The 27,960-nt window shown below is 38.1% G+C and overlaps 2 protein-coding genes across 2 annotated transcripts in view; one reads left to right on the top strand and one right to left on the bottom strand.

Annotated features, from left to right (window-relative positions):
* Positions 1–27,960, top strand: part of LOC134533015 (receptor-type tyrosine-protein phosphatase kappa) — a 288,290-nt gene that overhangs the window by 154,219 nt on the left and 106,111 nt on the right. The gene's annotated exons all lie outside the window — the stretch shown is intronic.
* Positions 2,943–4,430, bottom strand: LOC134533350 (ejaculatory bulb-specific protein 3-like). The gene is made up of 2 exons (XM_063370871.1): positions 4,262–4,430; positions 2,943–3,177 (listed from the first exon to the last, which is right to left on the bottom strand). The coding sequence occupies exons 1-2, from the start codon at positions 4,428–4,430 to the stop codon at positions 2,990–2,992; spliced, it is 357 nt and encodes a 118-aa protein (XP_063226941.1). The 3' UTR covers positions 2,943–2,989.

Raw genomic sequence — 27,960 nt, 5'->3', positions numbered from 1 at the left:
ATTAATGAAGTACAAGGACAGACCTTTTTTTAAAGTGGGCATAGAAGTGAACAATATTTTTTTCCGTCATTTGACATCTACACGTTGCATGTTCGCGAGTGAATTATTCCACTAAAAGTTTGTTCTTACACTTTAAAGTAAAACCAATAAAATGTCGTTCTTGGGAAGCTTTAAGGTGGCCGCCTGGTCGGACAGCACGACCTCTTAAAGTGCGGTGCCTTTAAGGGTGACACTGTGTCGCACCTCACACGCCTCACAGCCCCTACGCGCCTGGCGCAGAACTGGCGTGAAGTCTTCTCATCTGTTACGCACCTCTTCAGGACTTAAACCGGTGGCTCTATAATTTATGCTAGAATGTTTAAGATAAAAAGTCACTGCATTTCTCTACACCACTTTTAAAACTATGTTTTTAAAAATTTTTCGTACCTAAAAACGCCCATAAAAACACCCGCTTTAGGCTTTTTCACAGTTAAAAAAAAAAAAAAAACATGTTAAAGATGAAACCTTGAAACGAATCTTGAATATACCATTGCATTGGCTCTCAAGTGCTATTCGGAATCTGAGACTTTCAGTAAATCTTGAACGGTGTGTGAATGGCGCATTTACACATGGAGTTCTACACATCGTTTGGCGGCCATTGTGTAAGTAAATGAAAATAACCTGCGTGAGTTATTTCGTCTGCTCGAACGTAGTCACGAGCAAATCTAGTGCGTGCGTGTGTGCATGCGAAATACTACTCACTGATTCACTGAATCATACGTCACAAAATTTCCGGAAATTTAAGACCTTGAGACTTGAAATTTTGGCACGTATTTTCTGCTGATAACGGATTAACTCTCAAAAAGAGGTTGCGGAACAACTAAAAATAAAAAAAAAATCCCTTTCTCAAGTACCTATATGTCCTACAGAATAATAACTCAGCAGTGATGTTCCTTATACAAAGTATACATATTACTGAGAACGTGTTTTTTTTCAAAAACTGGCTTAAAAATTAGAGTCTTCACGTTTTTTCAACAGTAATTTCTACAAAATTTAAATTTGATGATTTCTTCGTCTCTATGGCAACTACTAATGCATTGTCGTATTTATAAGACTTATTTAAAGTAAAGTAGTCCTCTTCAAGATGTGTTTAGCTCTGGCAGCGCCGCGTACTTCGCTGGGTTAATTATATAACAAATGAACATAGTCAATGTAGTTAGGGCGTTCGCGCGACGGGTTGCCTGCCAGGGCGGGGCCCGGCCTCAGCGGCGCCTGAATCGGGTGACAATTGATTTCTGGGCGAACAGCTGTGCTCGGCGGGGCGGCGGCACCGGCAGGGGCAAAACCCCGCGCGCATGCGCGGAAACCCTCCCTTCGCTCCTGGGGCGAGGCGAGGCGACCCAACCCCCCCCCCCCCCCCCTGTCCAGCTCAACGGTGGCGCCTTCTCTGGCTGCAGTCGTCCCGGAGAGGGCGCGGCACTCGCACCGACTCCCGATCCGTCCCGGACATGTCCGAAGTTTGCCGACTTGCTCGTGAGACTCTGCAGACGGATTTTTTAAAAAAAAAAAAAAAAAAAAAAAAAAAAAAAGTGTTTGCGCGGAGTCCACGCGCGAAAGAAGTGGAACTTCTTTCTTTTTAGTAGGGACAGGAAAAATTCGCGGGTTCAATGACCTGCGGGATGAACTCCATAGTTCTACGTACACTCGGTCAAATGCCACCCACTCATTGGCTGCTGTCTTGTGGGACGTCCCAAACGTAGCAGCCTGTGATTCGATAAAGCTTTGGTCGGGCTTTTCTCATTGGCCCAGAGTCATCCAGGTGGGTTGTGAGCCAATAGCAGAGGCAGCACTGAGGTATAACTATTTGTATTTTAGCCTATCGCGAAATGAATTCACGAATTTTTCCGGTCTCTACTTATTAGGGATAGACAGAGATAAATTATTTACATTTAAAATCATAGTATTCACATAAAATTCAATACTTATAAAGTTAATGGCGCATATCAAAAACTAACTCTTTCCCACGCGAATAAATACAATGTAGATAATTTAAATAAAAGAAATATGGTAGCGTCATTCGTTAGCCGTTACTGAACAGTAGACAAATACAAGCAGCGTTGCGAGAATTCCGTAGAATCACTGCTGCGTCATTTCTACCTCTCTCTCCCCTGCCGTCACCCCTTTTAGCCGTTACAACTGGCATATATCATGCTACGCAAGTACCTATCCCCCCTTTTTTTGGTCGTTTTCCCATTCGACCGCTAGTGCATGTGTTGGGGGTGACGTCGACGCTTCTCCACCGGTGCCCTCAACACGTACCCAACTATTTCCAACTATAAGATCTATTTCTTGGCATGCTGTAAGTTTTTGGACATACGCCATTGCTAAGCACTTTTTCTGTAGAAGAAAACTAAAAACTAAAAAATAATAAATAAATAAATAAATAAAAAATACCCAATTTTTTGGGTTCAATATTTTTGTTTGGTCATCATTTGTGTTTTTTTTTTTCGTTCTCTTAGTACATTTTTCTTTATTTTTCTTTGTTTGTTGACCATATTCCTGTTACGGAGTATTTTGTGGTGTTTATATCCTGTTGACAACAGCCATTTTTGCTTAATTTTTTTTTGTCTTTTGGGTATTTTTATTTTTTTTTAATTTTTTTTTTTCTTCTACAGAAAAAGTGATTAGCAATGGCGTATGTCCAAAAACTTACATCAAGTTATGCACTCCCATTGCACAAATCTTTCAAAGATAATATTTCTTGGCAACTGGTTTCAAAAGGAGTCTTTGGTAAAAGTAGAGAAAAATTTTATTCTCTGCAGATTTCTTGGGATCACTCCCCGCATACGTCCCTGCTGTAAAAAAAACAAACAGTGTAGAGTTTTTGAGGACGTGAGGGGAAAAAAAAACAGGCCGATCATCTTAAAACACTGTATTGACTCTGGAACGACACAGTAGCGGGATGTTGAAAGCTGGCTGACGCTTGCGGCGGACGGAAGGAGGGAGGGCGTCAGTCGTCGGCGTCGAGGAAGGCCTGGAAGCCGGCGCCGAACTCGTCCTCCGGGTCGAAGCGGGCCCGCAGACGCCGCCAGTCCTCCGGGTGGCGCTGCTGCAGGTAGCGCACGACGGCGCGCACCAGGCGCCTCTGCCCCGGCGAGCAGCCGCCGAACGCCGTCCGCAGCCCGTCCGGGATGCGACCTGGCGGCGAGCACGCGAACCACACCAGTCCCTCAAACATCCGAACACCTCCCCGCAGTCAGACACACCAGTCATCTGCGTTGAGAGCACCTTCGCAATGGATAGTGTAAACATCTTAGAAAGGCAGGGAAAAGTCGTGGGAATTTTTTTTTATCGCAGGTTTGCTAGTCACCTGCAGGACAACCAGCTGACAGCTGGCCACAAAAGGAAGGGGGGGGGATGTATGGCGCTAATTGCGGAAGGGGGAGGGGATTCAAACGCTGACATATATTTACCCTAAAGTGTTCTATTTCGCTTTATATATTAGTGTTATATTTAACACTAATACGAATATGATAACGAGATTTTCAAAAAATTCCTGGGTAAGGGCCCTTGGACCACCTGAACGACACTATCAAATTCAAAGTTCTAGGAAAGTATATATATATATTTTGGCGTGACAACGTCTAATAAATCGATGAACGCCGGCTGCACGCACAAAAAAGGATGACTCATTGTCCCGTTACACACATTGTCCCGTTACGCTCATTGTACGCTTGCGCCGCATCTATCTCTCTTCCACTCGATTGGAACAACCATCGATTTGACTTTTTTCGAGGCACATTATTAAACTTGAAACACTCCCATTCGTTTCCTACTTTTCCTATCATCGTCCTATCCTTAACAGAATAACACAGATTGGAAGAAGTTAAATAGCAAACATGTGTAAAAGTCATAGTTAAAATAATCTGTTCGTTAAAGTAATAAACATATTTGAATTAATGAGTGCAAATAAAAGTAAATTTATCAATTAAATTGTAGATTTCATTTCACTCCTTCTTTGTATCCATACAAAATAGTGATAATTCAATAAAAAATGATACAATTTTATTCATAAAAAGTATGCAATAATTTCTTTAATGTTTTGTTATGACGTTGTCACGTCAAACTATCGTCCGTAAACCGACTTTACAGACAACCAATTTTTTTTTTATTGGGAACGGGGACGGTTGTTGGTTCAAGTGAGTGTTTGGGGGTGGTTGGGAGGGGAAGAGAATGCGCCAACATCATTGGGGGCGGTGGTGATGGAAGTGAACGGACTCACTGCGCAGCTGGCGGCCCTCGGCGGTGCACGGTCCCTCGCCCATGACGCAGGCCAGGTAGGCGCGCAGGGCGCGAGGGTTGGCGAGGATGTCCTCCACTTCGCGCGCGGACAGCTCCGGTAGCTCCGCGCCCGAGACCAGTCCCAGCAAGCAGCAGCCCAGCAGCAGCATCGTCGGTCCGTCAGCGCGCGCCGCCGAGAGCCTTGTGCGCGAGCTTGCGTCGGGCCTCGGTGGCTAGCATCCTCTCACACCACCACCACCCTTCCCCCACCACCCGGTGGTTGCTGAGCCGTAACGGAGTACAACCGCCGCCGCTGTGTAATCATCGCCGCTGTCTCACTCAGCGGGCCCCGGGGGTGTTGGGTAACTACGCGTACACGCATGAGAAAAAAATTGACACTCTTACGTACACAACTATTCTTTCAAATCATATGCGCCTAAAATAGATCCTTAAACGGAACACTGGAGAAAATATTTTAACATTCAAAAATAAATAAAAAAGTTTGGCCACCAAACGCGTTACAAGTGAAAACCTCGCGTTCTAGTACTGGTTCACTTTTGGACGACGTGGCTTTTCTGTTGGAGGTTCGTTCTGGATGTTCGTAATTTAAAAAAATACTTGGAAACGTAAAATACGCAAAAGGGAATCTTGCAGATCGAGAGAAATCCCGGCTACTTTTCCTCACAGCGAGCCGCCCCACGCACCCGCCTTCTCTGCATGAGAATAATATGCGTCTCCAGCTGAAGACAGGGAGTGGGCAAACGGTTAAGCAATTTAGCAGATTAAGGCTGTGCGAAGGGCCGTGACAGATAAGAAGAAAGGGTTAACAGTCAAACTTTTTTTTCAACTCCGCGAAATTTATTTCACCGCACGCAACAGCGCACCAACTAACACACGAAACATTACAATTTACTTCGCACATGGGTAATCAAAAAGAATTATTATATAGAAATAATATTAAAAAATTGATTTTAAAAAATACTTCAGCTCACACCGAACAAAGACAAGGGCAAAATAATCACGCGCGTGATCCGTAATTAACGTCTCTGCCTGCCTTTTTAGAAAGGAACGGCTTCACGAAATACAAGCTGAATCACCAAGATCTGAAAACTACGCAAATTTTCAATAAAATGATGCAAAAGTTGATACAGTTTTGTAATCCTCAGCGCTCTATTATGGTCCTGGGGCGCGGAAAGGCAAGGTAACAAAAGTTAAGTTCAGTGAGCTTGAACGAGATTCATTTCTTTCACTTTTGTTTTTATGCTGGCCAGAAAAAGTAATTTTGAAAGTTCCACCCAAAATATCAGTGAAATTTGCTACGGTCTCTCCGTCCTTGGCTTTCAAAACAAAGAGGCGTCTAATTCTCTGTAAATGTTCTGCGACTCGAGCCGAAAACCATTCCGGCACAGTGACGTCATTCGGGAAGGATTTGAAACGTCAAGTGGCGAACGCACAAGGAAACTTCTCTCGCGAAGGGCGTTTGCAAAGATTTTAAAATGATGGCAGACTTACTTGTAATTAGTTGTTGTAGAGGTGGAGCACAGCGCACTTAACAAACTGTTGCGTTATGCATGTTCTTGCGCCCTTTCACTTAACCTTTCCAGCGAGTAGAGCCATGGCGAAGTCAACTATTTGTCCATATAGTTAAAAACGTTATTTATTGTGAAAATTAGTGATACAAATTTATTTTTACAAGTTTATTTTTGTGAGGTTATGATCTCGTATGTATATTTTTTCGATTTATAAATTATTAAATATTACATTCTTATTTAATTAATAATTACTTTTTTATGTTGGATTAAACATTCATCATATTTACAGATTTGTATTATTAATTTCAATTAACTCGATTATTTTACTTAGTTAAATAATTTTTTTTACACGCTTTATGTTAATGTTAAATATTGAGTATTTATTAAAATCAATTTAATTTTATTGAATTTTTACGTTACCAAACGTACTTATAACATGACTCCAGTCCTTTTATTATTTCATTATTTTCTTGCAAAACTAAAGTAGTTTTTTTACTAGGCCAGTAAGTATAACATCTAACGCGTTTACATATGTACACGCAATCTTTTTTTTTGTAAACGGAACTAAAATTATAATGTAAAATTACATATATTTGTAAAATCATATATTTACATATTCATCTGCATCGCTATAAAAAAATGATCGCATTACTACTGGGTTCGGATTCTTGCTCGGGAATTAATGTCGTGTGTTGTCCCAGTTCCTTCATTAGTTAAAGCTATTTGTATTTGTATTTACAGTATTAACTGCACGCATTAATAATCACGATAAAAAATTGAAGACAGTAGTTAAATATTTGATTATCTTTCCCACGGTTTAAAAAAATTATGATTGTATTAAATATCATTCATAATTTAATAGTTTTCGAAATACATATATTCATTGTTTTCAAAAACGTATTTCATACGTGTAAAAATAACCTTAGGAATGTGTTGAGAAAATTTACGGTAGCTTTATTGTAGTATTACAAGGTAACTTTTGGAAACGTTTTCCCAAAGGAATATTTGTAAAAGTACATCAAATGTTTTCTGTGCAGGCGATAATCAGAACGTTTTCACACGCATTTTCCGTGCATTATGGCGATTCTGTGTTAAATTTTGGCACAAATAACAATCATGTGTAAAATATTCCGCACTTGTGTTCACTGTTAAAATAATTTTCAACTTAAATTTACAATGGACATTGGTTAAAAACTATCTAAAGTAATGCTCGCAAATTTTCTAATATCTTTGTAAATTTACAAGAACTGAGTGTAGGCCTACGTTCTTCGAAGATAAATCTCGCAGAATTAACAAAACCTCCAATAAAAATACTTGCTTAAGTCTCCAGTAAAAAAAAATTCTCTTCTAACTCCCACGTACATGTTTATCATGCTTACAACGGAGCACAGACCTCAGAACAGGTAAACTGGCATAGTTTATATGAAGAACCAGTTTTCTTTTTAGCAACGAAAAATACCTCGTTGATTTAAGATGCATTATTTGCTGTGAAGTACGCAATGTTTGCTGCACTCCCCAAAAGAGAATATTTTACGAGTCCTGTAGGAAAAAGCAATAAGACATGACATTAAAATAACAGTAAACGAAGTGTCTAAACGAGAATACGTTTTTGGTTGGATATCAAAACTTATGTTTGTTACTAACATAAATGCATCTGAAAATGGTTGAATATGTATTTATTTAAGGGAATTCATTTAATTTCTTAACATTAAATTTTTTAACGTATAAGAAATCATTTCTCAAATATATTTGCAAACATAATAAAACTTAAGAAAACAGTTTTACGAAAAATTCTCACGTATGGAATAACAAAACGGCAGAACATCCAAAAACGTAGTGTGCTCGATCTCGATATCTCTCTCTCTATCTCTCTATCTCTCACACACACTCTCTCTCAATCACCTCTTCATGATTTACCGGATTTTTTCTCACTTCAGGAAAAAAAGGGTCCGTTATATACCAAGCAATTTTCAATAAATCTGATGACTGTTATCACGAAAATTCAAGGAAAGGACTTTTTGAACACCTGGTACGTGGCTGACTTCTTGCGTGCCTGCCATCAAGCCATCATCATGTCGGTTTTGTTTAGTTCGTCAAGAAAGCCAACTGCATGCAGTTAATGGTACCCCAAGTATTGGTAGGTACCTATTCATTAACATGGCTTGATGAAGAATGTTAACCCTATGATTCTGAACAATTTTCCATAGAACACGAAGAAGCACTTATGTGACTTATGTAACGAACACTTGTGTAATAAAGGTTTGAGATGCACGATATTGTATCAAAAAGTAAATTTTTTTAACTCTTGTACTTACGCAAATAGAGGGGAAAAAATATTTGTTATTCTTATAAATTTTTATTTAGGCACGAAAAATATTCAGCATTTGATGAAAATTTATATTGCTAAACATAGATAAATATAATTACATAATTTAACACTGTAAATTTTATAGTTTGCCACAGAACATTATAACAGAGAGAAAAAGCTAACTAAACTTTAATGTAAAACCCATACATACTATGACAAATTATTAAATAATTATTTATCGTTTAGATATTTCTCTACTACTTATTTATTTTCACTGTTATCTCATGACATTAAAATGTAATTTATACAATACATAGCATTTAATAATTTTAGTTGGTCATAAACAACTGGCTCATCCGGCATGTCGACGACCATGCAAGATGAGTGATTTTGCCGGATTATCTAGCTCCAATATATACAGGTATTTAATGGGAATACCAAAGAAAAATTAGTATGCAATACAATAGTATTAAAAACAAGTTGCAATTAAACGTTCTTTGCATTTAGAATAAACGTTCAGGAAATATAGTAATTTTGATTATTTTTTAAATGTATCTTAATTATTTTACTAAATAAAATATTTAATATTATACACGTTTTTATATAAATAATGAATACTTAATATTTTTTGAAATTTTTCATTTGATTTATTTTATATTTTACAAATCGTATTTCATTATTTGCGTGCAAAATTAAAGTAGTTTTTTTATTACGCCAAGTAAGTATAACTTCTAACGCGTGTACATAAATACAAGCTAAATACACTGTTTTGTATGTAGACTTTTTTAATCGTTTGAAAATTTCGTTGCATGGTGCGCGCGCATCTTAAACAATTTACCATCGTAATTTTTTTTTTTCATAGCGTGCCTAAATAAGTTGAACTTAAAAAAAAGTTTTAAATCAATATTCCACATTTTAAGAAACATTCGAATAACGTAATTTTTCCAACTTGTTCTAAACTGTTGTGTACTGTATACTGTTACTTATTTGTTATTCTCGGTGAAATGACCAGAGTTTGATGTCTATTGTGACCGGGAAAGTTTTCAACGGGTGCTCGTCTGGAGCGTGAAAGCTGGACGGCTCGACCCACGGTATCTACCGGCGGCGCTGAAAGAAGAACAAGGCTTCAAGGCTTCACCGCGGCAGGTAGTTACCCTCCCCTCCTCCCGGAAGTAGACGGAGCGGGAAATTGCACCGGAGGTATCGCAAGGTGGGGGGAAGGAGGGAAGCGCGTTTTCCGAAACCTTTCGTGCTAATTGTTTAATCACGCCGAGTGCTTCGCTCGGTTGAAGCAGCCGTCGTTCCCCCGGGAGATTCCGGCGGCTGTTGGGAGTCGCCAAGGGGGTCGGAGGGGTCAGACGCGGAGCAGTTGCGACGACGGCGACCTAGACTCCCGGAACACGTCACTCCCGCCGACCTGACGGGTCGTCGCGGGCGCCGAGGTTTGCTCGTAGAGGCGATACCGCCTAAGGGTAAGCTGCAACCTCAGCCTCAGCGGGCCTCGCGGTCCCCGACTGTCCGCACCCGGGCATCGAACAGCGGACCCGCGGAGCCGCTGCCTCCGAGTCACGGAACAACGTGACTGGTTGCTGTCAGCGACGTCTGCAGGGCCCCTCTAGGGACCGTTTCATTTTCATTTCCCCTTCTTTGCCTAGTGTTTCGTTAAAAAAAAAATGTGGACACTATGGGGAAAAGTAAAATCGAAACGCAAGCGTTTATTAAGCTAACCGGAGGATAATTTATCAAGAAAGACTATAAAAATTACTTAAAATTAACAAGCAAAATTTAAATTACCAGATTCACTTAAAAAGTTGATTGAGAAAGATAATTTGCTCTGTTTTCCGAGAGAAGGCCTTAGAGCCATTCCATACACCTGTAGAAGCCCCTTTCAAAATACTATGCCTCCATAAAATTAAGTGGCCCCGGGGTCCCGCAACTTGTAAGGACGCCACTGATTATTTTTATAAAAAAAAAAGAGACTGTGAACTATTACTGTATGTCAGAGCGAATAGGAACAGTGATGGAGCAACAGGTGCTAGAGCCTGCGTTATGTTGATATAAAATTCTTTAAGTAAAATTCATCAAATAAGTTATAAAATATTTCATGGTGTCAAGTATATGTAGGCTAAATAATTTGTTGTATCTCCGATGTATGATGAAAAATGCGCCTTCACTACATTTCAATGTTAACTAAGAGTTTATAATTTCAGGATTCTAACGTATTTTTAAGTTTTCATTATTTCATTTTATGACTATAAAATATAACTTCAAGTATTAAAGAATATTTTTAATATTAAAAAGTTTTAAAGGAGTTAAATCTACTATGTTCACGACACAATATAATATATTATATGGTTGATACGGTCGATATTCTTTAGTCTTTCCTTCCCGGACCCATGTAAATGAATTGCCGCGTCTCCAAGTCTATTTGCGCATTCCTGGAACCGTTTTCTAAGCAAAAACCATGAAAATGAACAAATAAATGCAGATATAAAAAATTGCTGTTCCTTTTTCCAAAGTGAGCCATCCAAGAACCTCATAGGGGTGATATGGTCAAAATTTCTTAGACTATCACTATCTCGGACCCTTGTAAATGAATTGCCTCGTTGACTACGTCTATTTTTACGTTCCTGGGACTGTTTTCTTTGCAAAAATCATGAAATTCAACGTATAGATGAATAGATAAAATATTGCAGTTCCTTTCTCCAAAGTGACCCACCCAAGAAACGTATAGAAATGACATGATCGAAAATTATTAGTCTCTCACCTTCCCGGACCCTTGGAAATGAATTGCCGCGTAAACAAATTCTATTTTCGCGTTCCTGGAACTTTTTGCCGTGCAAAAATCATGGAATTAAACGAATTGATGCAGAGATAAAAATTTGCTGTTCAATTTTCTGAAGTGCCCCATTCAAGAACCTTATAACAGTGATATTGTCGAAATTCGCTAGTATTTTTCCTTTACGGACACTTGGAAATAAGTTGCAGCGTAAACTAAGTCTATTTTCGGATTTCTGGATCTGTTTGCCGTGAAAATATCATGGAATTAAACAAATAGATGCAGAGATAAAAAAATTACAGTTCTTTGTTCCAAAGTGAACCAATCAAGAACCTCATAATGGTCATATGATCAAAATCCTTTAATTTTTCAACAACCTTGACCCTAGGAAATGATTTCCTCCATAAACTAAGTCAATTTTTGTATTCCCTGAACTGTTTTCTGTGATAAAATCATGGATTTTAACAAATAGATGCAGATATAAGAAATTGCAGTTACTTTCTCCAACGTGTCATATCCATTAAACTTATAGACGTGATATGGTCGAAATTCTTTAGTCTTTTACCTTTCCGGTCCTTACAAATTAGTTGCTGCGTGAACTAAGTTTATTGACGCGATACTGTTACAGTTTTCTGTGCAATAATCATGGATTTGAACTAATAGATGCAGAGATAAAATATTGCGGTTCCTTTTCCCAAAGTGACCCATCCAAGAAACCTTTAGAGGTGATATGGTCTTAATTCTTTAGATTTTCACCATCTCGGACCCTTGGAAATGATTTGCCTCTTAAACTATGTCTTTTTTGCATTCCTGGGACTGTATTCTTTGAAAAAAATTATTAAATTCAACGAATTGATGAAGAGATAAATAATTGCAGTTTCTTTTCAAAAGTGACCCAACCAAGAACCTCAAAGGCGTGATGTGGTAAAATTTCTCTTGTCTTTCACCCTCTTGGAAACTTGGAACTAAATCTCCGAGTAAACCAAGTCTATTTTCGCGTTCCTGGATCTGTTTGCTGTGTAAAAATCATGAAATTGAACGACTTATGCAGAGATAAGAATTTTCGATTCCATGTTCTGAAGTGTGCCATCCAAGAACCTTATAACAGTGATATGGTCGACATTATTTAGTCATTTTCCTTTCCGGACCCTTGTAAATAATTTCTTGCCAAAACTAAGTGTATTTTTACGTATCTGGATCTATTTTCAGTGCAAATATAATGGATTTGAACAGCTTTATATGAAGGGATAAGAAATTGCGGTTCAGTTCTCTGAAGTGTCCCATCCAATATACTTAAAAACGTGATATGGTCGAAATTCTTTAGCCTTTTACCCTTCCGGACCCTTGGAAATTAGTTTCTGCCTAAACTAGTTCAATTTTCGCGTTCCTGGAACTGGTTTCTTTGCAGAAATTTTTAATAGAATGAACAGATGCAGAAATAGAAAATTGCAGTTCCTTTTTCCGAAGAGATCCATTTGAGAACCTTATATGGTCATAATTCTTTAGTTTTTCACTATCCCGGACCATTGGAAATAAATTGCCGCGTAAACTACGTCTATTGACGCGATCCTGGAACTGGTTTCTTTGTAAAAATCATTTAATAGAACGAATATATGCAGATATAAATAATTGCCGTTCCTTATTCCAAACTGACCCAACCAAGAACATTATAGAAGTGATATGTTTGAAATTCTTTTGTCTTTTACCTTCGTGGAGTCTTGGACATGCATCGCTGCGTAAATTTAAGACTATTTTATGTACCTGAAGTTCCAAACGTTTGTAAAAAATTATTTCTTAAACAAACCACTAAATTGTCATATTAACGTAAATATTAGATCTGACCTTATTTGTGAGTCAACAAACCCGTAAAAAATTCACCAACACTCTAGATCCTCCGGAACTACCCCTTAGCCTAGCCCTTAGAACATAAACATTTGCACTCTAGGGGTAAATTGGATTATTACCCTGATTTTTTCTAGCCTCTTTTATTCAAAATCACCGTATCTATAAAAGAATCATCTACCCTCTGGAACCTCCGGATCCACCCCCACACTATAGCCCTCACAAAATAAAAACTTGTATCTCAGAGGCAAATCGACTTATCACGCTGATTTTCTCTACGATCTCTTATTCTAAGCCAAAAAAGCTACAAAAAATTCACCAACCCCCTAGAACTTTCAGAACCAGCCCTTATAAAATAAAATTTTTATTATCGTGGATGGATCAAATTATCACGCTGATTTCTTGTAGGCACTTTTATTCTAAGACAACGTAGCCATTTAATAATCTCCAACCATTTTGTACTTCTGGAAGGACCCCTAACTCCAGCTGGTGTTAGGGGTGTTTCCGAAGGTTCTAAAGGCTTGGTGAATTTCTCTAGCTACTTTGGCTCAAAATAAAAGGTTTTAGAGAACATTCAGCGTGATAATCATATTTATCTCTGAAAACAAATTTGTATTTACTAAGGGCTGGTAAAATGGGAGGTTCCGGAGGTTCTAAAGGGTTGGTGAATTTGTCATGGCTCCATTGGCTCAAAAAAAAATTATCCTAGACAAAATCAGCTTGATAATCCGATTTGCCTCTGAGATATAAATTTTTATTTCGTGAGGGTTGGTGTTAGGGGTGGTTCCGGAGGTTCTAGAGGGTTTGGGATATTTTTATGTTTTTTTTTTGGCTCGAAATATTGACATTTGTAAATATTTACGTTGATATATTAATTTAGTGCTTTTTTAATTTTTTTTACGAACGTTTGGAACTTCAGGTACATATATAGAAGAATCACGCAGGTCTGCCATGTTTTCGAGATTTCTGTGTCTTCCACAGATGGCAGCACCGTGGTTACTCGTTTCCGTCCCATGAGGCTTCCGTTACATTCACGAAATAATTCCTACCAAATGCCGCATACCGAGAGCTAAGATGTTTAGTCATCAATAACAAGATTGCAGGGCATGTTGCAAACGAATCGGGGCAGTTTCCGAGCGAGGTGTTGCAGTGAACTCTCGTTGCAGAGGGAGCTAGGTCAGGTCGTGCTTATTCTCGGGTGTATGCGTGGTTCGGCCACAGATATTTACAGGTGAATGCTGGGATGTATCTTGGTCGTTATTCTTGTTCCGACAATCCCACTATTTGTTTCCGTGTGGCACTGGCTCTGATCACTTCGCTATTTATAACACTTAAAGGGCAAGAGATAGAGGAATACCACATGTTATATCCCTTGATTATGGTTATTAATTTCGTAAAAAATGCCAAAATACACTCCAAAAAAGTTCAAAATAATATTAATATTTTAATATTAAAATTAATAGTATTTTTCATATTTATGTTTAATTTTGCATATTTTATTTTGTTTGTGTAAAATTTACTTGAGCTATATTAATGGGCCCTGAAATATATAATTGCAACGAATGTAATAAATAATTACATATATACCCTACATTTATTATATTTATATAGACACATTATATGGTATTTTAATGTTTCAAAGACATTTTTGTATAAATATTTTTTTTATGTTTTAAGTTTATCAAGTTAGTGACTTTGCAGAAATGTCTAAATATCTTAAGTCTCTGTAAGATTGTCTTACGCCCATGTAAGAGTCTTTTAATAATGTGTTTATTTTTTTTTTAAATATTTTTGAGGTAACGTGATTCAATAAAATGTGTTACGGTAAACATGCCTTGCTTATGAAAGCGAATACGTGAGTCACGAATGTGTTGAGTATTCAAGAAGGGTGCCGAGGAGAATGGGAACAGCGAGCCGACGGAGATGTATGTTTGCCCTGCGCACTGGACGGCGAGAGAGTAGCGGGGGTGGCTCGGAAAATAACGACGAGGAACATCTCGAGGAAACTCTTAAATTCGGGAACGTTTCGTCTCTCGTAAACACGAAGCACGTTTCCACACCCCCCTTCTTCACTCTCTCTCTCTATCCGCTTCCCCAATTTTTTTTTCCCTTTGCTTTATCGCGCGCTTCTTTCTGACGTTTCATCAACTCCGCGACGAGGGAAGAAACTCGCGTGAATCCCCGCCCCGGAATCGCCGAGACGTCTCCGCCGAAGCAGAAACGGAAAAAAAATATGTGTGTATATATATATATAAACTCAACGCGCACTCGTACTTACGTTCGTTGTAAAAGCGTCGACGCGCGAAGTGTTATGTCGTCCATAAACACATATACACTATCGCCCTAGATCGCGTGTCGTGCGAGACGAAATTCTTAGGCTCTCCCTGGCAGAACTTTTCTCGCTGTCACCGTCTGAGCTGCCAGAACCTATATATACATATATTTATATATACATACATATATATAGCCAATGAAAGAACAATTAATACACTTTCACCTCATTCAATTGGCGTGACGTAACTGGCATCAAAAACACTACAATGGAATTTTTTTTTTTTTGTAAATTGAACATACATATTTGTTAATTTGTACATTTACATGAAAAAAACTGCATAAAAAATAGTTAACGTAGTAACTATTGTAGTATTGTAGTAAAAATAATGGATTTGGATTCTTACCCGGGAATTTATGCTTTGTGTTGTACCAGTCTCTCCAATAGGTAAAGTTATTTGTAAACGTTCCCTCAATAGCTTTCCAAGACTAACGTTTACATTAATAAGCATAATAAAAGCAAATAAAGCCCAATTATGGAATATTCGATTATATTTTCCACGGTTAAAAATTATATTTAAATGACCATCAATTAAAATTTTAAAATTATGCTCCAATTTCCGTAGGAAATTATCTCGAAAAGCGTTTTTCATAAATGCAAAAATAACCATAGACATGTTTTGTACCAAGTTATAATATCTTTCTTATAGTATTAAAAACTATTTCTTGGCCATTGGCGTCCAAATGAATCTTCTGTAAAAGTACAGAATTTTAATCTTTTTTTTTTTGCAATCAATCAAAAGTTACTTCAGGTCTAACTATGGAATCTCACTGACGAGTCGTACATTTTTTTTCAGCATGAATTGTTCGATAATTAATCATTCCCGCAAAATTGTTACATTACAATACATTTACACACTGTTTGAATGATTTTTGCAATGGGAAAAATTGATTTGGAAACTTTTATGGGCATACACAATTGCTGGTTTTTACTGTATGTCATGGAGAAACCACGTTAATGGATAAAAAACTTGAAAACGCAAAACGCACAGAAAAACAACATTAGGTTGTAAAAAAACACGGACTAAAAGCAGTTTTCAAATTACATTCCACAATAAAAATCTTAATCACTAGAATAAAACAAGCTACAGATACGTTTCAACACCAAAACTGTGTTTATAATACTGCCTGTGAATGTACATAGGATAATCTGGCAGAGTCCTTTCAACACGTATTAAAGAGCACAAAAACAACATAAAGAAATTGAAATCTCAAAATTCTAGACTGGGAAACACCTATAAAATACTCAGGGACTGTTACACGAAGTACACTCAATTAAATTAAACTAAAAAAAAACATAATTATTGTCAACAATAACAATGTAATCAGTAGAGAAAGTATTGATTAATATATATAAATGAATTACTTTAATTGAAACATAAACTAATTAACAAAAAAAGTTTAATACCAACAACTCTGGCAGCAAGACACCAAACAATAACATTATCTCTTAGGCGTGCAACCAATCAGGTGAGTGTTTTCCTGTCATTGGACGCGCCAGAAGAGAAAATGAAACACACAAATAAACCCTGTTCTTCCAGTGTCCACTATCAGTAATTTTGTGCCTGATTACGGAAACAGATGTCAGTTCTTGAAACTTTTGTTTGTCTTAAGAAGCCTTGCGTTTGTCTGTGCCGTCGTCGTTGTATTGTCCACAATATCTGTTTATTTTAATCACCGTATTCGCCTGTGCGTAGCTGTGTTACCGCTGTGTTGTCTAAGGTTGTTTTTTGTATTTATATTTTGTTCTTCTCATCGTTGTTAGCCTACCGTGTTCGTATGTGTCGTGATATTTTATCTAAATTCTTCCACGGAATTCTCTGTGCTCTCTATACATTCATACATTTGACATAGGCTTATTTTGGCTGGTTTTTCTGTGAATTTGTGTAGTCTTGTCTAGTCATTTGATTTCTCTGTGACATACAAACTGTAAAAACCAACAATGTCGCATGTTCATATTTTAATATTTTGATTTTAATAAAGTGCCTACAAATTTAGATTCAACACACATATAATAGAATATTATTTAATTAACTCGCTTAGAACTTTTATAATTTAGTTATATTTTGAAGTTTGTTTCAAGAGGATGAACACATTATACCATTTGTATTTTTTTAGCCTATGTCAATCAAAATTTTCATAACTGTAATAGCAGATAATTTTACTAAAAAATTTAATGTCGAAATATATTTTCTGTGGTGATTTTGTATCTAGAAACTTCATCCTAAGAATGTGATTGTACATTATAAAAATGCGCCAAGGATGTCGTGATGATGTTACGTGTGTAAGATACTATATAAATTATAAGCGACTTAAAGGTGAGCGCTGAGTATTGCCGCCTGGCGACTGTCTACCCGCCTGCCATTGCCGCCTGGTGGCGGGCCACCCGTGAAAACTTGTATAATCTCCGTGCGGGCCCGTCGCCACTTTCAGCAGTTGGCTACCTGCGTCGGGCCTGACGTCATTCGGCCACGTGACGAAGCGGCGAATACAGTATGAGACATTCTGGAAAGACATGTTCGTTACTAGGCTTGCCGGTATAAATGGGGAAGGGGGGGGGGGGTGGGACAGCAGGCCAACAAGCAGAAGCAGAAACGGAGAAGTGTGTGTGTGTGTGTGTGCGTGTGTGTGACGAAGCTGCCTTCACACCGCACCGTCTGCCGCCAGACCGCTGCGACGCAACGTCCCGCTGCCCAACGGAGAGGCGCCGAAGACTCACCTGGACTTGGACATTGTCGTCTGCTGAGACACCAGTCTGCATTTTGCAACAAGCACTTAGCCCGGAAAGCCTACAACTCACGTAGTTTCGTTTCCCTGCAAGAATTTCCGAAGATTTCCGAAGTTTTGCGTTTTGGTATTAACGCCACTTCAGCCGCTAAATCAGGAGTTTCCAATGAAAACAAGCATGTTGTGACTGACCTAACCTAACCCTTCGATTTTTTAAATTTCAATTTTTGAGAGAAATCCGAAGTTGCACGAACTTGGTAGGGAACCGAAACTACGTGAGTTGTAGGCTTCCCCACTTAGCCCATCTCCGCTGAGGACGAGTGCAGAACCTGGAACGAGCACGCCGAAAACCGAAGGGGTAACGAGTAACGCGAACGTAGAGTCGTACGAGTTAACGTCTGCACGATGGACGTGCACAGTACGACCAGACCTCGGGAACTTGGTGGCAAGCGAGCCGAGGAAACAGTGGCGGGAGTTTTTTTTTAAAGCAAATGGAAGAGCGTTGCAGTTTGTTGCTACAGGAATCTGTTGGAAACGAGTAACTTTTCATCCAAGTGATATTCAATATATAGAAATTTAAGGCAGTTTTTTAAATAAGATCGGCAGACATAAGGTGCATAGGCAGTCAAAATAGTTGAGCATACTCTTTTGCGACACATTTTGCATATCACAAGTGACGAGAGAACAAAGTGGCTTTCCAAGGAGTTGTGTTCACTGCTATACGCAACACGAGCGTCGTGTACGAAGAAGTTCACACGGATTAGTTGGAGTTTGTGCAGCTGCGAGTTCTACTCGCCGTCCGCCAGATCGTGGAGCGAGTCGGCCGTCTAGGCGCAGCACGAGAGTGTGGAGGCTAGCGCCGGGTGCTGCAGCGACGAGCGGAGTCAAGGCAGCGAGGAGTTCGCGGAGCGAGTGCTTTACTCGCTATGATGGCCGTATCTGCGTGGTCCTATAACTGTGACATGGGAATAGAAGGCGAGTGACTTTTAATTTAAACGCCCTATTGCGTATTGCGAACGGCTATAACCTAGGGCAGTTAAACAAAAAACCACACATGCTGTTAACACATATATATATATATTTTAGAAATCATGTTATAATATTTGATATCGTAATTTTGCAGACAGGTTGAGATAAATTATTTGAAATTTTTAATTTTATAAATTGTTCATAATGAAGTAATTTTTTGTCAGAATTAAAAATATTGTTTGTGCTATCAACAACGTGTCACGCTGTTTATAAATTTATGGCAGCTGATGTATGTAGTAAATTTCAGTCTAAAATAAAAGTTCAGGTAAACTGTTATATAATATTGTACAGCCTTAGTTGCGTTTTTGGAGAATGTCTTGTAAAAGTAATATTTAAAGCAAATGCCTTAATTTTATTTTCAGAAAATGGTCTTGTGCGAGTAACCTTTAAAGGAAATGCCTTATAAATAATTTGTATCTACAGGAGTGTAATTACGTATTATTTTATTATTTTGTGTTTACAGAAAATCAGTTGCTCATGAGTACATCTGTACTACGAGACCAAATGTACGAACCAGAGAAATTGCATTTGATTGTCTCAGATTTTATTGGAAAATAAAACTATATTTACGCATAGCACTCCTCTCTCTCTCATTATTAGAAACTACCGTCTAGTGTTGCACCTCTCCCGCGGGTACAGCGCCGGGCAAGAGTGCAATCCCAGGAACGGCCACCGGTAAGCGCCGGTGCACTCGTCGACTGAAGGCAGCTCCGAGGACGAGTGCGCTCAGGATGTGACGCAAGCAGGCACTTATTTTGTCCGCGTGCCACGCCCATACCTCTGACCTTGTGGTCGAGTAAGACGTCGTCTTGCATCGAGGCAGCGCCAGTAAGCGGCGCACCACTATCCCGCACCACTTGCTATCATACTCATTTTATTCAAACACACGCCATTGCTGGTTCACACTGTGTGTCACAGAGAAAACCCGAAGAATGAAAAAAAGAAAAAAAAATGAACACACGAGCACACAGAAAACATGCCAACACTAGGCCAAGTCAGTTGTTAAATTTATGTACAGGAAATAACATGTATAGACAGAAAGACGAACAGAGTGGTCTGACAACCACTAGTCAGTTGCAACTGTCTGTCTGTGCTGTGATATTGTTCTAATCACTTTCACTTCCACGGAATAATCTGTGCTATCTATTCATTCATTATTTTACATCGGCTGTCTGTGAGTTCGTGTATTCATGTTTCAGGTTTTGCTCTGTGACTAGAGACGGTGATTTTTCACGTTATAATCTCCTCGGTCACTAGACTGCAATACGGTATTTCTGCGCCAGTGATTTATTTTTTATGATTGTGCTGTTTGCAAGATACGATTGACTTATTTGGCCAGGCCCTTTAGAACGCGTTTGCTTCCGCACAGAAATGCTATGATTCGTGTGCCAACAAACGGCCATGCATATGAAAAAAAAAAAACTCAAGCAATCACGAATCACAGGTGATGATGCTAAAGTGTTTTAACACACAGATTGTCTTGAAACCTTTTTGGGCGAATAATTCATTGGCCTAGCAATAGCCTGTGTCCAAAATAACGTTTTAAAACAGTCTTCCCCACTAAAAGAAACATTAAAATTACGTATACTTATTTTACACGAATAAGGTGAAAAATTTAACAAACAATTGTTGAAAAATTATTTTGTGACCGGCTGCGTATTCAAATATTGTAGCAACATCTGTGTTTTGTGATTGGTTTAGTTTCTTTCAGACACACGCCTAACGTAGCACACGAATCACAGAAATTCTATGCGTAAATGGTTTCTTTCTAGGAGACGGTTGCTAATTACAAGGAAGAAACTGCTGGCGCTGGAATACCTTGTTTCAGTCTAATGATTGTCCAGATATTTTTCGCTGTTTTTAACTGTATACAGCCTTCAAGGCCCTCACCTTTTACCTTATTATAAAATATAATGCCTACTGTGAGTCAAACCAGCAATCAAGGTGCTGGCAAGTATGTTACCTTTATTATATAATGTGTGATCCAATTACTGTGATAGTTGGCATGGGCGTTTTGCCAAATGTGAGAGAACACGATGAGTGTAAAACAAAGCACCACACACTACACTAAATAAATTAAAAAACAAAGTGCAGTTAGGGCGCAACCAATAATGGAGATTTCACGTAAAAATCGAGGGTTTGTTACAAGCAGCTGTAGCCTTTTGATGTTTCTGTCCTGAAGTTTTATATATATACACGTCGTTGATTATTTCCTTTATTTAAATGGCATGAACAGCGACGTAGTTGTGTCGTAGCGCGATGGAACTTCACAACGATAGTGTCGCAAGCAAGAGGCTCAGATCTGTCACTGGTTGTGGGCGAAATTCCACTTAAAATTGTTCATCAATGTAAAATAACGAAAATATGACAGTGAACCTAACGCTACTGCAGCGGCGTGGAAGCAGATGAGCCATACCTAGGAATACGTAACCTTAAGTAAATTTGTTACATATTAACATAAAATTTAAAACAAAATTATTGCAAATAATATAGAGGTTCGAAATTCAAGCTAAATTATTAGATACTAAGGAAATATTTATTTTCAGAATAAGTGTTTACATGTTGAGTTTGTGGGCTGTCAGTTTTTTTTTGGCAACAATCTTAAAAATATAATGCAAGATATAATCGTGTGGAAGTTTAACATTTGAATTTTTAGCTACACAAATATCAAAGAAATTAAATATTTTTATGATACGTCAAAAACTTCCATTTGAGTTTTTAAAAGTTGACAAATTATTTTTTTAAAGTGTATGTTTATTTTCACCTACTCTGGGCCTGATCTAAGTTCGACAAAGGTAATTCTCACTACCCGTCTACCAACATCCGTAACAAGACAAGGACCATAGCTTGCTTCGATTTGGTTTCCCCCACTCGAGAAAAGACTCCACGAAAGAGGAGAAAGCCAACGTTTTGGTGGTCCGATGTTGATCTCCAAGCAATGTCTTTGAAACAGACTTTACTGCAAATTGGGATTGCGAACCTTTTTAAATGTGAATTGCAGTCAGTGGACCAACCGTCTCTACGACTCGGTCCCCGTAGCTTCCGAGTTACCTACCCCGGACACACACCAGGTCGAGAAGGCGCAGTAGCTTCGTCCTCCGACCGTAACCATTAAGGGAGGGAGAAAGACGCCATCTTGGTTTCGACTGATTTTGGTTACAATCAATTTTAGTTGTTCGGTTTTTTTAAAATTTTAGCTTCATGAAAACATAGCAATATAAATAAATGTAAAGTTTATAGTTATTAATTACTGCTTCCTACAAATAATTTACCATGTGTAGGGACCGGATAAATTCGCGGTTTCAATGACCTCCAGGATGAACTCCATAGTTCTACGTACACTCAGTCAAATAGCACCCACTCATTGGCTGCTGTCTTGTGAGACGTCCCAACATAGCAGCCTGTGATTCGATAAAGCTTTGGTCGGGTGTTTCTCATTGGCCCAGCGTCATCCAGGTGAGTTGTGAGCCAATAGCAGAGGCAACACTGAGGTATAACTATTTGTATTTTAGCCTATCGCGAAATTAATTCGCGAATTTTTCCGGTCTCTAACCATGTGAAATCATTGGCATTAAGGGTGTATGTATGTCCCATTCCAGGTCATTATTTTATATTTATGATCCACACGGTTAAACTAGCCGATTTTTTGTGTGGCTTTACTTGCACAAAATGAAAAATATGTATATACATCGCATATGTTTTTAGTTAATTAGCTGGCAAGGTTTTTTGACGTTATTGTGCAGTGTGTGAAAGGAGAATAAAATGGAATATAAAACAGGAACATTTTAGGTTCAAAGTCAATTTTACCTGCTGCTATGTGATAAAGTTTTTTTTTTTTTTTCAAAATAAGACCATTAAATTTTACCCCACCTCTTAAAATCGCCAGAATTTTTATGATTTAAAAAGATCAGATATAATTTTAAAAAAAATTCTGAAAGATATTTGAACCATACCATGCAGTACCCACTAGCATTAACTTTAAAGCCCAAATATTTCCATTATTTAATCCATTTGTTTTTTCCTTATCCATCTGTACAAATATGTGAAAAATTCAAATTTTTCAGTTAATTATGCAAAAATATGCACTATATATATTTTTCATTTAGTTGAAGTTCGGCCACTGAAAAAGTCTTCAAGTTTAACCGTATGAAACGTAAAGATTAAATATTAACCTGGCACGAGACATACACCCTTAAGTATTTGACTCATTTTCGGGAATTATCACCACTTTAATTATACGTTTAGTATACTCAATATTATATTATTTGTTCGCATCTTAATAAGCGATCTCTTCTTAAAAAAAATATTCTCAATATTAAAACATAATATATAATTATGGTATAAAAACTGTTGAAACCATTATAAAAAAATTTTATTCCCATTTATCCCTGTTATACAATTAATATCCCTACTCGTTTCAGAAAAATAATGTTAACTATAAACTTTATCTTGAGAATGTTCCAAAAAACATTTGATGAAAGTTATTTTGTTTATAACCACGCCCATACATTATCATGGTTAATTTATTAACAACTTATATCAGTGTAACAAACAATAAACTTTGATGGAAAAAAAAGCAGTACTCGTGCATGCGCTTATCTAAAACTTTTTGAGTTACTAGTTAATTGTGACCTTGAACCAAAATTCTAAAACATTTACAGTTGATATTATTAAAATTTAAAACTGTACCATTTTTTATGAATAAACTGTATAATGTAGTATTTATTATTCAGTTGTTAGAAGTAAAACTAAACAAATTAAATTATGTTTGCTACATTATTTAATATTTAATAATTTGATTCAGCGTAAAATTAAAAAAAAAATAGAAAAAATATACTGATACTGAAATAACAATTTTGTTTTAATATTTTTTGTTCCGGAATCGTTATTCAATGCCATATGAACTGTGTGCGGCTTAGCGTTGAGTTTCGGAACACTTTATTACACTGTTTGCATTTATGATTCTCCTTAAATACACAAAAAATGTAAAATATATGTGCTAAACTAACAGAAGCATCACATTTCCATTTTCCATTTACTGTACAATACGGCACATCACACCCCGTGCTTATTCATGGTACCACCGCCAAACCTTAGACGGTGAATTTCAGTACTAACCATTTCGAATTGATTCATGCTGATGATGAAATGGCAGTGTAACTCATTTTCCACGATCGTATTGCTTAAGCGAACTTGGTACATTGGGCTTTTCAACGTCGACTTACGGCGTCTCTGACTTTCATCAGTCGCGTGCAAGTGTATTTGCATGCGGGCAGGGTAATTTTTTTATTCCGAGAGCAAAAATTTAACTACGTTGGTTATCTGCACCGCAATGCCATGCAGTCCATTATCTCTTGGTTGATTCATAACCGTCCTCTTACTGCGTGTACTGGTAGAAGTGCCACTGCGCTACCACACGCGAGAGTTCCAACTGCACGGCATAATTATTGTACGTGCGACCTCTCGTCACCACTTAGTGACGTCATTAATATGTTGTTCACAAAGCCCCTGTTCTAAGATAGATGGAGCTGTGCAGGTTCTGTTTAAATTTCTTCACCAGATTTGCTACCGTAATATTCATACCAGCATCATCAGATCTAGTACCCGAGTCTTCATACCAGCACCACCAGTCTGCTACCCAAGTCTTCATACCAGCATCATCAGATCTAGTACCCGAGTCTTCATACTAGCACCACCAGTCTGCTACTCAAGGCTTCATACCAGCATCATCAGATCTAGTACCCGAGTCTTCATACCAGCACCACAAGTCTGCTACTCAAGTCTTCATACCAGCATCATCAGATCTAGTACCCGAGTCGTAATACCAGCACCACCAGTCTGCTACCCAAGTCAACATACCAGCATCATCAGATCTATTACCCGAGTCTTCATACCAGCACCATCAGTCTGCTACCCAAGTCTTCATACCAGCATCATCAGATCTAGTACCCGATTCGTCATACCAGCACCACCAGTCTGCTATCCAGGTCTTCATACCAGCATCATCAGATCTAGTACCCGATTCGTCATACCAGCACCACCAGTCTGCTATCAAAGTCTTCATACCAGCATCATCAGATCTAGTACCCGAGTCGTCATACCAGCACACACAGTTCGAATGAACTCCGAACGTTGCTCGTACACACAGACTTAAGATTTTCATATCAACATCGGAATATTTCTTCGTCGAAAAACTACACGAGCAAAAGGTATGCCACATCTCGGTTCGGCAGCTTTCAATAATTTGCCATGAAAGCTGTAGGTATCAAAGTTATTCTTAATTCGTTTAAAATTCCTAGCTTTTTAATGTTTACGACAGGGCAACCAGCACCAATCATTGTCCGCAAGGAGACACATCTGCTGCAGTGCATATAGGGACTGGGAAAACTCGCGGATAGAATTCACCTTTAGGATAGACTACACAGTCACACCTCTAAACCCGCGCAAAACAAAACGTCAGTTCATTGGCTGCTGACTTGTCATTCATCTGAACAGGTTTGTATGTTTTTCGCTACTTGTTTGGTTGAAGGTTTCTTACTGACCCAGAATCATCCAGATACCATACCAATAACAAAAACAGCTCTAAAGTATACGTATTTTAATTTTAGCCTATCGCTAAATGAATCCGTGAAATTTTCCGATCTCCATGCTCGGCGTATTGGTATCTCACCCAGACTTATCTCCTTCCACACATGCACGATCCGCTGACGAGACAGGAGTGAGCCAATGTTAAGGAGTCATTTGACTCAGCTTACTTCTTTTATATACTAGTCATGGAATATCAACCGCCTATAGTTATAAACTCTGCTGTATAAAATGTTATAAGATTGATTTAATCGTATTTTTTTTCTCTTTAGGAATTGTAAAAGTTAGGTACCAATTAACCTAGGTTAGGAAGAGTTTGCAACTATCATATAGGCGAAGTAAACGCCATGAGGATTATCTTGGTGTTTTTTAATATAACCTGGCGCACTATGCAGACGTCTTGAAAATACTATTGCTAATTAGTATTATCATGAAGTTGAACCAATTTCACAACACCTTATATCTACCAAAAATTAAAAGAACTTAATGAAATTAGGAAATTATTAATAGGTTCGATTGTTTTCGCATAATAAAATATAAGCATGTGCCATATTGGAATATTTAAGAAAGACGAATTTTAGGATTGTAATTTTACCACGAACAGTAACTTTCTTTATTGTACCCTTTTTTCTCAATGCATACTCGACCAGAACAGAGATTTCGTTTACCTCTGAAGAAAATAACTTCGCATAAATTCTCTCTCCAATTTCACGCGTTGAACTTCCTTCGTTAAATTCAAAATACTGTTTCGTCCATTACGCTTTTGTAATAGACTTTCATGTAGCAGGATTCACAGGAGATTTCTATTCCTTATTTAGCCCCGAAGTAGGGAGGATGGAAATGCAAATTCTCCGTCTTTATAGTTCTCGAAGGTGGATGAGTCGACGTGGAAAGGTACGGGAGGATGGAATAAGAAAGTGTGGTGAAGGGGGGAGATGTGGAGAGGGGATGTAGAAAAGCTCAATCCTCTTATCGAGTGAATAATAAACGAACCGCAGAGGAGCGAAGAACCAATCCGGGTTTCACGGCTCTGCGCATGCGCTCGGCTGAAGATCCGAGGACCTTTATATGCCAACGCTAGCCGTCTCAAATCCTCTGTTGGCGAGATAGTAGGGGATACGACTCGTGGTCGTGGGGTAGGCCCCGTTCGTGAGACCGGAAAGCTGTAGTGCGTTCCAGCTAAAATGACTGCGCTCCAATTACTGTCAAGCAGTTTATGATGTGTAGCATCTTAGCTCTCGATACGCGGCTTTCAGTAAAAGTCATTTCGTGAATGTAACGGAAATGTGTAAACAACGGTGCTGCCATCTGTGGCGGATGGTGCGAACCAAATTTCATAAAGACAAAGGGAAATGTTTAATGAATTTTTTTAACATGGTGGGCAGTATTTTAACAAAATTAATTCCCTGTGGAAGATCAGGTGCAATGCCGGGGTTTGGTATTTTTTTTTCCAAGTCTTTTTCGCTTTTATTGGAGCAATTTTTTTTATAGTTTAAAATTTCTGTCTGCTAATCAAATGATTCATTAGTGTACATAGTTTTGTCTGACAGCGAATTCTAGCGGCGGGTGCGGAAACTGCGTGTCATTCGCGTCCAGAAATGTAACTGATAGTTCAGTTTGCGTGTTTTTATCACGGTCGAAAATATTTTAGAAAAAATTATGTTTGATTCCGTGCACGAGTTATTATAAGTTTTTTATTGCAACATAAGAACACGTGAATTTGCTCGTTTCCGAGGTATGATGTTACACATCTCTCGTGAGTACTGAAAGACTCGGTGGGTTTTTTTTGTCAAGAAGGCGTTTGAAATGAAAATTTCTAGGGACTAGAAAAATTAGTCGTTTCGATGACCTTCAGGAAAGAATCCACAGTCCACTTTATACTCTGGCTGCTGACTTGTGAGTCGTCTCAACTGGTTTGTCAGTGATCCGATACTTCTTTGGTTGAGGGTTTCGCATTGGTCCAGATTCATCCAGATCAATATTGAGCCCATAGAAAAAGCAGATCAAAAGTATATGTATTTGAATTTTAGCCTATCGCTAAATTAATCCGACAATTATTCTGTTCTCTAAAAATTAATTACCATAATGTGTTGTTGGAACCACGGGAGTAGAATAAAACAAGAATAAATTAAAATGCAAAATGATTCGAATAGATGACGGGATACAGCTGTTGAGTTATATTGAAGAAAAAAAACAAGTCTTTTGAAGTTACACTTCTTTAGGCACGTTTTGAAAAAATGAAGAGAGTGAATTTATACGATGTGCGCGCACCATGCAACGAAATTTTCACAGGATGAGAAAAAAGGCTTTAAACAAAAAAAAGCCTCGTACAAACAAAAACTATGTATGTGGTTTTTAAATCTTATCCTTTAGTGATTGATATTCAATACTGGTAAATATAATGAAAAATTCTTGTTTATTGTGAATATTGGTGATACAAATTGTGTTTATAAGCTTCTTCAAGTGTATTTTCAAGTGTATAAGTGTATTAGTGAGTTTATGTTATCATATGTATGATTGATTTACATATAAATGATTAATATTTTATTTTAATAGTAAATAAATAA

Source organism: Bacillus rossius, chromosome 6, assembly GCF_032445375.1.
Source record: "Bacillus rossius redtenbacheri isolate Brsri chromosome 6, Brsri_v3, whole genome shotgun sequence".
NCBI lineage: Eukaryota > Metazoa > Arthropoda > Insecta > Phasmatodea > Bacillidae > Bacillus > Bacillus rossius.
The sequence above is the reverse complement of the archived record's forward strand: the minus strand, read 5'-3'. Positions and strand labels throughout refer to the sequence as shown.